Source organism: Benincasa hispida, chromosome 3 (genome assembly GCF_009727055.1).
Source record: "Benincasa hispida cultivar B227 chromosome 3, ASM972705v1, whole genome shotgun sequence".
Lineage (NCBI taxonomy): Eukaryota > Viridiplantae > Streptophyta > Magnoliopsida > Cucurbitales > Cucurbitaceae > Benincasa > Benincasa hispida.
This window is the reverse complement of record NC_052351.1, coordinates 35,581,161-35,590,886: the sequence shown is the minus strand read 5'-3', so window position 1 is coordinate 35,590,886 and position 9,726 is coordinate 35,581,161. Positions and strand designations below refer to the sequence as shown.

Genomic DNA, 9,726 nt, shown 5'->3' with positions numbered 1-9,726 from the left:
AATAGTTGCAATATTTAATTTATAAAAGAAGTGGATTGAAAAATTATTCTCTTCCGTTAAGGATTTAAAATAAGAAAAATATATATCACTAGGATGCTAAAACTATTAAATAAATTAGAATATAGAAGTAAATAATGATACGACACGTGGCCAATCAACATAACTAATCAATAGTTAATTCGAGGTTAGAGGTTCAAATCTTCATATCTTATTATGCTAAACATGACTATAATTCAAATGAATAAAAAACCATGGATGCTATCATTACAAATTATGTTGGAAATTCGAATAACTAATAAGGTGGGCGAATAATCCCATAAAAAAGAAAAGAGGCGAATAAATCATAATTTTATTTTACTATTACAATGAATTTCGAAGAAGGTACTAGAACAGAGAGGCAACAATGTGGGGTCACTGAAAAGAAATGGATGGAAAAAATGGAAAGCTTTTCAAAATGGGGCGGCAAGAAATTCACATCCCTCCATTAATGGAATCTCTGCTCTGCTCCTTCACTTTCCTATAAATCTTTTTCATTTCCATCAATAACTCTTCATTCCCTTCTCTTCTCTTTCTCTTCATTTTCTTCAGCCATGGCCAAGGACTCTGATACCGGAGGCTTCGCCGCCAAGGACTACCACGACCCTCCACCGGCCCCTTTCATCGACCCCAATGAGTTCACTCAGTGGTCGTTTTACAGAGCCATCATCGCCGAGTTCATCGCCACTCTCCTCTTCTTGTACGTCACTGTTCTCACTGTCATTGGCTACAGTAGCCAGTCCGACATTAAAAACGGCGGCCAAATCTGCGGCGGTGTCGGCATTCTCGGTATCGCTTGGGCCTTCGGTGGAATGATCTTCGTTCTTGTCTACTGTACCGCTGGAATTTCCGGTCAGTTTAATTTCTTCACACATTTCTTTCAAATCAACAACAAATCGGCTTGTGGGTGATTTTTGTAATCGATCCCTGTTTTTCTTCAGGTGGGCATATCAATCCGGCGGTGACATTTGGGCTGCTTTTGGCTCGGAAAGTGTCCTTTGTGAGAGCTGTTTTGTATATGGTTGCTCAATGTCTTGGTGCCATTTGTGGATGTGCTTTGGTTAAATCGTTTCAAAAGGGTCTTTACAATCGCTACGGCGGTGGAGCAAATTCTCTCGCCGACGGTTACAGCACCGGCACTGGCTTAGCCGCTGAGATCATCGGAACTTTCGTTCTTGTCTACACTGTCTTCTCTGCTACAGATCCCAAGAGAAACGCTAGAGATTCTCACGTTCCTGTAAGTTTCATACCCAAATTTAATTTCCATGAAGATAATCAATTCCATATGGTAATGATGTTATTTGCCTTTGAAATTAAAGGTTCTAGCTCCACTGCCAATTGGGTTTGCTGTATTTATGGTTCATCTAGCCACCATTCCGGTCACCGGCACCGGCATTAACCCGGCTCGAAGCTTTGGTGCTGCAGTTGTACTCAACCAGAGCAAGCCATGGAATGACCATGTAATTTCTCTTCCTTAACAACCTTTGATTTTATGTTATGAGTTGCAAATTTAAGATTGATATGAACTTTTTTCTTTTTGAAACAGTGGATTTTCTGGGTTGGACCTTTCGTTGGAGCTGCAATTGCTGCATTTTATCATCAATTCATATTGAGAGCTGGAGCTGTTAAAGCATTGGGATCTTTCAGGAGTACTCATAGTGTTTGATGATTTTGTTGATGGGAAGAAATGGCTTGGATTTGGATCTAAACGTTGACGGACATGTATGATTATGGAAGAAATTTGAGTTTGCTTTTTCATGGCACTTCTTTTATCTGTGCCTTCTCTTTCTTTTGCTGCGTTTTTACGTTATTGTAGTTGTTAAATCCTCTACTTTTTCAAGCACATATTTTGAAGATTCCTTAAGTTCACGAACATGGCAAGCTTACCTCAGATCTAAAAGAGATTGGCATCCCATGCATCCATATACAGAGATGTTCACAGGGTGGGGATGGGGAAGGCTTCCCCGGCCCCATCTTCACTTCACCTCCTATTTCAACCCCCATTAGATTGAGCTGGAAAATTACTTTTTCTATTCTCTTTTTAAACCATTTTTAAATTTATTTTCAGCCAAATAAATTTTTCTATATTAAATGGTCATTTATAATCTATTTATTATTCCAAAAAACATTGTAATTTTTCTTAATAAAATAATAATATTTTATGATGTAATTAAAGTATTTAATCTCATAATTAATAAAAGTTCAAATTTAAATGTTACAATATCATACTCTACCATTCAATTTAAATATTATAAATCTTAAATATTAAAATATCCCTAAAGTAGAGATGAAACTTAGAAAATGGCTAATTATTAGCTTTGTCTCACTCCATATATATGTATTCATTAGGTCTGGATGGGGAATCAAGGAACAGGGGAATTAGGGATTTTCGTCTCATTTGAAGCAGAAATTTACATCTCTTGATATACTTTTAACGGTGTATTTTGTGGAAATGCTTTAAAATTTTAGAGACAAAATTGTAAATTTATGAACTAAATTTATAATAACGTATTATGTATGAAACAATAGAGACTTTAAGTCGGAATACTTTGGTCGATTTTGTAATAGGGTGACCCACTCTTTTTGTTGGACTAGTGATTTTCTGGGTTGGCTCTCACAATGTGTTGGTGTTGGGACCGACAAGGAAGCTTTGGATTAATGGTAATGTGATATTCGGTTTGCCTTTCAAAAAAAAAAAAAAAAGAAGAAAGAAAACAATAGACCTTTTATTAGTGATTTGTAACTATTTTCATTTGTATCTATTTAAAATCAACTCAAAATCAGCTAATGAAAAATTACTACTATCTATTTAATTCTCGCATTTTTTTAATCTTGCATTTAAGGAAAGTCATATACATGTATAAGAGTAATCCGTTGATGATTTTAAATTAAAATTCTAATGAAATGTCAAAATTAATTTACTTATAACATCTTGAGATTTAATTTAATATAATTACCAGAAGTTTAACAACCTCAAAGTTTAGAAATAAAAATGGATATTTATCCTAATCTTAGTTATAAACATCTCTCCACCAACAATGATTACATCATTAAAAAAAGAAAAAAAAAAAAGAAGGTATACCTTCATTCAACAGATGAAATTTATACGGTAACATTTAAACATTTGACCATTAGATATAAGTTGTGAAAATTTCATGAGCTTTTTTGTCAACAAAAAGGGTAGGACTAGGAATTTACAAAGCATGTGTACTATATCTCCAGCAAATGATAAATGATGATTGTGCAAATGCATCATTTAACTTACATCCTACACAATTCAGAAGCTCAGACAGAAATCATAAACAAAAATTAATCATTTATGTTTGATTTCCATTGGCTAAACTTAGATCCAATGAGAGAGGGAAAAGAAACCTTCACTGCAGCTGTTCTTGTTTCCCACTTGTATCAGCTTCATCCTGAATATCCTTCCCATGCTTCGACTCATACAGTTGTTTCGATTCCTCCAGCTGCTTCGATACCTAATCATTAACCAAAAACCAACCAACAAAATTACGTTTTCCCCATACTTCTTGACATGTCAAACTCCACATATTCTTGTACAATTAAAAGGAGATCGATTCCGTATCAAATGAGATCTAACTATGATGAATGTGATAATTATATCACTCTTTGAAACAGATCTAGATTAAATGATTGTTCTAAACAGATCAAGATATTATTCATTCATCAGATTCCCAAATCAAATAACACAAATGTCGAGATGAACATGTTGAATCAGATTCCTTCACGTGAAACAGCCAAACCAAATACTGATTCGATGACTAACGATGCATATCAATAAAAGTTCCTTTATTTAGTATAAATTCTATGATAGCGTGTTTAACAAATTCAGATCCATTACGATTGTGCATACTCACCAAATATTATGTTCATTTTCATTGTTTGCCAAGGGGGGCTTGGGGGAGGGGGGAGGTAGATAGAAAGGAATGTACTTTAATTGAGTAAGCCATGGGCAATAATGTATCTGGATCCATTGCATCCTCCGGGAAGTTTCGCAAAGCGTGTATGAGTTTTTCAAATGGCAACTTTACCTGCAAAAAACGAAAAATCAATATTAGCACCTACCAGGAATGTACATGTGGCTGCTGAATCTATGAAGCAATTCATAACTCACCAAGTCATCGTGGCAGTACTTTAGAAGAGCCAAACCGACTTTAAAGACAATCGTAACACCCTGTGGTAGAAAACATTTATAGCAAGTGTGAACTTCTTTATAGAAGAACTGTATCAGAAAATGATACATATGGTTTCAAGTAACCAACCTCATAAAGAAAGACATCCCAAATTCGTAGAGCCAAATGGAAGGGAAAAGAGTAAGAGAAAACGGTAATAAACCATTGGCTCGCATACATGCTAGGATTTATCATTTCCCGTGTAAAATGCTCTCCAAGCTTAGGCAGCTGCTCTCTCACAAGATTATCAAATTGAAATAGGTACTGCTGCACTAGAGGAAGCCCCGCCTATCAAAAGGAACAAAAAATGCTCTTCAAATCGAACCCAGCACAATTAAGTTAAGAAGTATTTTATATTTGACACAACCCTCAGAAACGTAATTGATGTCAAGACTTGAGACTTCTTTGTAAAAAATGCACCACCATGAATTCGACCAACAAGTCTAGAGTAGTTCATGCAAGTTTATAACCATTCTTACTCCTAAGCATCCAATCATGCAGAAATCACGGATGAATGAACAAAAACGAAAGAAACAAACAAAAGAAAAGCATATCAGAAACAAAATAAAATTTAGTAAACCAAAAATCTACCATGAAGAGCTGTATAATGATAGAAAAAGGGTCAAATGAGGCAATCTCCTGGAACTTCGTGGGGACATTTAGATGTAGGCGAGGTCAGAATTTGAGGAAAGTTGGATCAATTACATAAAGTCACAAACAAATCACTCGTAAAGTTAATGCTAGAATTGTGTACTCTAATTTCTGAACAGTTCGCTAACTTGATTAAGTGAAAGTGCATGGAAAAATAAAATTCTTCACTTAATCTCTTGCCCTTGGGCAGATAGCACCAGTGGGAGATAAACAAAAGTGTGGAGTAGTTTGTGAAGAAGCAGATGACATTGACCATCTCTTTACCCATTGCACAGAAGTAAAGGATTTGAGGAAAGCTATGTGCTAGGTAGGACTGCAGGGAGCAAGGTACTAGAAAAGATTGGATTGGAGCTTATGGTGTGGGATTGTTCAAAGAGTTAAAACGTTTTCACTTGCAAAATGTTGGACATGGAGATTATGTTGTTTGCTTGCTCAAGGAGTTTAACATTTTACCTACATTCAAAGTAGCAGACCTATCAGAATATAAACCGGCAGGCAAATTCAGGTAATAGTTATACCAGGAACAACTTAGTTTTTGTTGATGGGTAGGGGCAGGGGGAACTGGTGCAGTGATAATGGGATAAAAAAATTTTCATTAGCAGTCAGTTGGCCGTTAACGCAAGATAGTTGTAGTTAATATGTATATGAGTCTAAAACTCAAATAGGTCTGCACCACAGCCATAGAGGAAGCAAGCAATGTTCCTAATACCTAAAGCTCGATGAATAATACTGCTCAGTTTTCATGCTAAAATATAAAAAATGTTTCAATTAAACATAAAGCACCAGAAGGGAGAATATGTCCATTTATTCCTTCTGATTCTCAAATTTTCTGTTCTGTAAACTATTAATAAAGTTGAAGTCAAAATAAAGGAGAGATCTCGAAGAACAGAGTTACCAGATACAATCCTTCCATTGGAGCATGAACTGCACCTTTAAGTAATGCGACCAACAGCCAGAATGCATCCTCTTCACTCATATAGAGAAGCAACAAACCAGCTAAAAATCCCATCCCCTACACGCTCAAAAGCATTACATACCATTCACCACAGAATACAATTGTTAACATATGACTGATGATAAAATATAGAAGATTTGGAACCTGAACATATCCAACATTCCGATCAAAAACCGAATATGCCTTTAAAACATTGTAGAGAGATCTTTGACCAGGTCCATGTCTCTGTTGGAAGAAGACATGAGAAGGAAAGGTACGAGAGATATCTCGAATGATATCCAATTCAGAGGCTGATGTCTCATATATTACCAATTGCTGCAAAAAACATATATATACCACTTGATTACCATCATCCTAGGGACTATAGATTTATAAGACAAAAAATGGCAAAATCTATTCATGTATTCAGAGAAAAACATGCAAGGATAGGTATGAGAAATGTCCCAAAGTATATACAATTCCAAGGAAAATTATCGATTTCTGCAAAGATAAGCCACTTAATACTATATTACTTAGAAACTGTATATTTATAAGACTACAAAAGAAGACCACAAAAATAATCACGTATTGGCTTTGTTGTATAAGATAAGTGTATAGGTTTCTACTTTACTGATGACTAACACAAATAAAAGATTACCATTGCATACTCATAAAAAGGCACAGAAACACATTCAGTAGTAGCTGTCTACCTGGGTAACATAAACGTCATCAAGTATATGCAGTACATAGCATTTATAGTCAATGAGCCTAATCATATCATATGACATCCCACAAATGAAACATAAAGCAGTTAAATCCTGCCTGATATTTTTATTTCAATTTCAATCATATATTGCCTTTTTTATTTTTTAATTTAATTTAATTTTTTTTTTTTTTTGAGATGTAAATCAAATTTGACAAGAAAACACTTCCATTAGTAAGAATGAAATTTCACAACTCTAGGTCATACAAACACCATAAAGCCAAACCAACCATGGAAGCCACAAAATGAAGTACAGGGAAGGATTTCAATCATTAAGAATAGAAAACAAAAAGACACACTAAAAGCAATTAGAAATATAAGTCCAAAAATAGGCATTGACGTGACCCACACTCCAAACCTTACTCCCTCTATTCTGATGGTGAAGTAAAACTCCAGTACTTTGAGAATTCAGTCCATACATTCATTAGTCTTTTTTTTGTAAGTTCAGTTAAACGATTGAAGAAAATGTAGATTGATTTTAATAAATTTTCATCGATTAAATATCTAAAGCTTCTAAAAGAGCCATTTGTATTTTTAAAATTTAACACTTGAAACATTAATTAGGATGCAGAAACTAATTACTTTTTAGATTTTAGAAAGTTTACAACAACAATATTTGCAAAAACTCATTTTAAGACCACGATCTCAAACAAATTCCAAAAAACCCAATACCTCATAAACTCCAGGATTCATCAACAGTAAGTCTCGACTTCCAGAAATCAACTGCCAAACAAGACCCCTTAAACAATCGGGAATACCTTTCCTTATACGCCTTTTAACAACATGAGGTTTTCTCCTAACATAATGCTTCCAGTCACTCCCTCCAACTCCAATCATCTTCCTCCATTTTCTAACTCTCCTTTCCTCCCTGAAATTATAGGATATCCACAATGCATAATCAAATCAATCCTTCATAAAGAAAAGCACAACGTGGAAGAAATTATTGAGCCATCAATAAAAGCATACCTCTCGTTTACATGGGTGGATCTGTTCTTGATTAAAGCATCTGAAGAACTATTGTGTTCCTGTTTTAAGAATCCAAACCTGTCTAATTGCTTGGGCGAAGGAAGTGGACCTGGTTCAAAGTCATCTATTGTTTTCCTTTCCATTCCACCATTACATATGCGCTCTTACATTCCAAAAAGCAGATAACATTCCTCTGTATTCCTCGACATGATAAATTTTTACTGACTACGGAAAATAGGTGAACAATCAACAAATAAATATGGGAAAAGGAAAACCCCTATTAAGAGCAGGCATACATACAAAAATGCTGTAAAGTTCACTAAAATTTCAGAGTACAAAAAGAGTCTGATTAATATAGAGTACAAAATCAGCCCTAACATCAGGTCACAGTGAGTTATATTATTCTAAAGAACTTTTGCAAGAAGTATCAGATCAGTAAATAATTCAAACAGAATGTGAAAACTACTATTCATAAAAGTAAGATATAAAAATAACAAACCAATATTTTAACTGTTATGATGATAATTGTAATCACAGGATACCAGATCATAAGATTTCCATTCATTATAAAATACCCACAACAAGCTCCCTAAAACAACTGTGTTTCAGTTCAACATGATTAAAAAAACCAAGAAGTTCACGCAACAGCAGGCTTAAATTTTAAAAGATGAAAATGTGAAGGTGCAAGAGACAAAAGAATTAGACAAGAGATATTGCCTTTACAATGAGATAAAAGTTGACAACATTATTCCATTCTAGTAAACCCAAAATTCTAGTCTTATAACAAAAGAATTAGACAGAATCATCATCTCAAGCTACTTCACAATAATTCTTGAGAAGTTTGGCATATTCTTCCATGGTCAAAGTATATCTTGCATGGCATTGCATTAACCACTTGATTTATCTACATCACTACGTAAGAAACGAAATGAACCCGAAGTTCGAAATAGCAAGCTAAATAGTAGAGAAGCTGAAATTTGCAACTGGAATCAAACATCAACAGCTAAATACAGAGAGGTCTAGACCAAATAATATGCTTGGCTGCAATGAAATGAGGGAAATGTAGGATCGAGAAAACAGAATAGTGATAATTAATCGAGTTAGCTTTATCAATGAGATATCCGATCTTCTTCCCAGCCGGAAGAGAATCCAAAACAGATGATTATTTATCAAGTTTCTGCAAATTGTTTTCAGAACGGAACAGGATCTAAGTTTTTTCCTGATCCTAAGAGACCACAATTCAATCCCCTAAATTCCACAAGGGCAGACAAATCTAAATCAAGAGTTTATTTCAAAAATATATGAGCTGCAACAAATTTAGATCAAATCGTAGGGGACAAAGATACATATAACAATAAAAAACAAATTCAAAGAACCAGAATGATAGAGAAACATACCCGAAGTCAAAGGATAAGAGAAGATTCGATTACGAAGATGAGAGAATCAGTGCGATTTTGGAACGCGGAAAGAGAGATCCTGTAAAGAACACAAATCCTTTCCCAGAAAAAAGAAGGTTGCAAAATTTTGAATTGTATTTAAGAATTCTATTTTTATTAAAATAAATAAATACAAAATTCTTTCGATGCTATAATTTTACGAATGAAAAACGTAAAACAGCATATGAAATCATTTTACAAATAAATTTATTGGAATAAATCTACCCAAAAAAGTTGTTTTTGAAGAGAAAATAAATCTATAATTAATGTTGTAGAAAAATATGAATTTTATTTTCCTTAAATAGTTTCAAAGATAAAAATTATTTCAAAAAAATACATATTCAAATAAATAACCCTAAAAAAATTAGCTACATTATATAAAAAAATATTATTCAACTTTGTACTTTGTGTCAAAAATACCTCTAAATTTTAAAAATACTCCCAACTTTTAATAAGTATTCAATAATATTTTTACCATTAATTCTGGATGGAAAACTCTTAGTGTTTTGTTTAAAAAGTATTTTTGAATTTTCAAAAGTTTAAAAAATATCCTTAAACATAATAAAAAAAAAAAAAAGGTTCACCCTTACAATTAATATATAAACAGAAAGCTTTAATAACTCATTGCAAAAATCTCTCTAAACTTTCAAAGTTGCATTAATATCCTTATCTTTAAAAAAAAAAAAAAAAATTAACATTGCACTTACCGTGCATCCACACTCATCATCTCTCTCTTCCATTCTCTCT

General features: G+C 33.7%; 2 protein-coding genes across 6 annotated transcripts; one reads left to right on the top strand and one right to left on the bottom strand.

The window, feature by feature from the left end:
• The first annotated feature begins 531 nt into the window (after window positions 1-531).
• On the top strand, window positions 532-2,564 carry LOC120073017 (aquaporin PIP2-2-like). 2 transcript variants are annotated; one of them, XR_005480669.1, is made up of 5 exons: window positions 532-888; window positions 978-1,273; window positions 1,356-1,496; window positions 1,583-1,758; window positions 2,386-2,564. XR_005480669.1 is itself a non-coding variant. In XM_039025571.1 (4 exons), exons 1-4 carry the CDS (start codon window positions 591-593, stop codon window positions 1,700-1,702), a joined length of 855 nt encoding a protein of 284 aa, XP_038881499.1. In that variant the 5' UTR covers window positions 532-590; the 3' UTR covers window positions 1,703-1,909. The 2 variants fall into 2 exon arrangements, 1 of the variants encoding a protein (XP_038881499.1); XM_039025571.1 differs by lacking the exon at window positions 2,386-2,564 and having other exon boundaries at window positions 1,583-1,909.
• A 537-nt stretch (window positions 2,565-3,101) lies between these two features.
• On the bottom strand, window positions 3,102-9,097 carry LOC120073016 (EVI5-like protein). Of its 4 annotated transcripts, none has more exons than XM_039025569.1 (9): window positions 8,941-9,097; window positions 7,544-7,736; window positions 7,250-7,445; window positions 5,980-6,150; window positions 5,776-5,892; window positions 4,320-4,517; window positions 4,172-4,231; window positions 3,990-4,088; window positions 3,102-3,515 (listed from the first exon to the last, which is right to left on the bottom strand). In XM_039025569.1, exons 2-9 carry the CDS (start codon window positions 7,684-7,686, stop codon window positions 3,411-3,413), a joined length of 1,089 nt encoding a protein of 362 aa, XP_038881497.1. In that variant the 5' UTR covers window positions 7,687-7,736; window positions 8,941-9,097; the 3' UTR covers window positions 3,102-3,410. The 4 variants fall into 4 exon arrangements, with proteins under 4 accessions (XP_038881497.1, XP_038881498.1, XP_038881495.1 ...); XM_039025570.1 differs by having other exon boundaries at window positions 3,915-4,088; window positions 7,544-7,768; window positions 8,941-9,095; XM_039025567.1 differs by having other exon boundaries at window positions 7,544-7,768; window positions 8,941-9,095.
• Window positions 9,098-9,726: the final 629 nt, after the last annotated feature.

Excerpts from the sequence above, each read along its gene's own strand:
- LOC120073017 (XM_039025571.1), top strand. The coding sequence starts at position 591 with ATGGCCAAGGACTCTGATACCGGAGGCTTCGCCGCCAAGGACTACCAC. Across the intron at positions 889-977 it reads CTGTACCGCTGGAATTTCCG|GTGGGCATATCAATCCGGCG; the intron begins GTCAGTTTAATT and ends GTTTTTCTTCAG. Across the intron at positions 1,274-1,355 it reads CTAGAGATTCTCACGTTCCT|GTTCTAGCTCCACTGCCAAT; the intron begins GTAAGTTTCATA and ends TTGAAATTAAAG.
- LOC120073016 (XM_039025569.1), bottom strand. The coding sequence starts at position 7,686 with ATGGAAAGGAAAACAATAGATGACTTTGAACCAGGTCCACTTCCTTCG. Across the intron at positions 4,518-5,775 it reads CAATGGAAGGATTGTATCTG|GCGGGGCTTCCTCTAGTGCA; the intron begins GTAACTCTGTTC and ends TCCTTTTGATAG. Across the intron at positions 4,232-4,319 it reads GGGATGTCTTTCTTTATGAG|GGTGTTACGATTGTCTTTAA; the intron begins GTTGGTTACTTG and ends TTTCTACCACAG.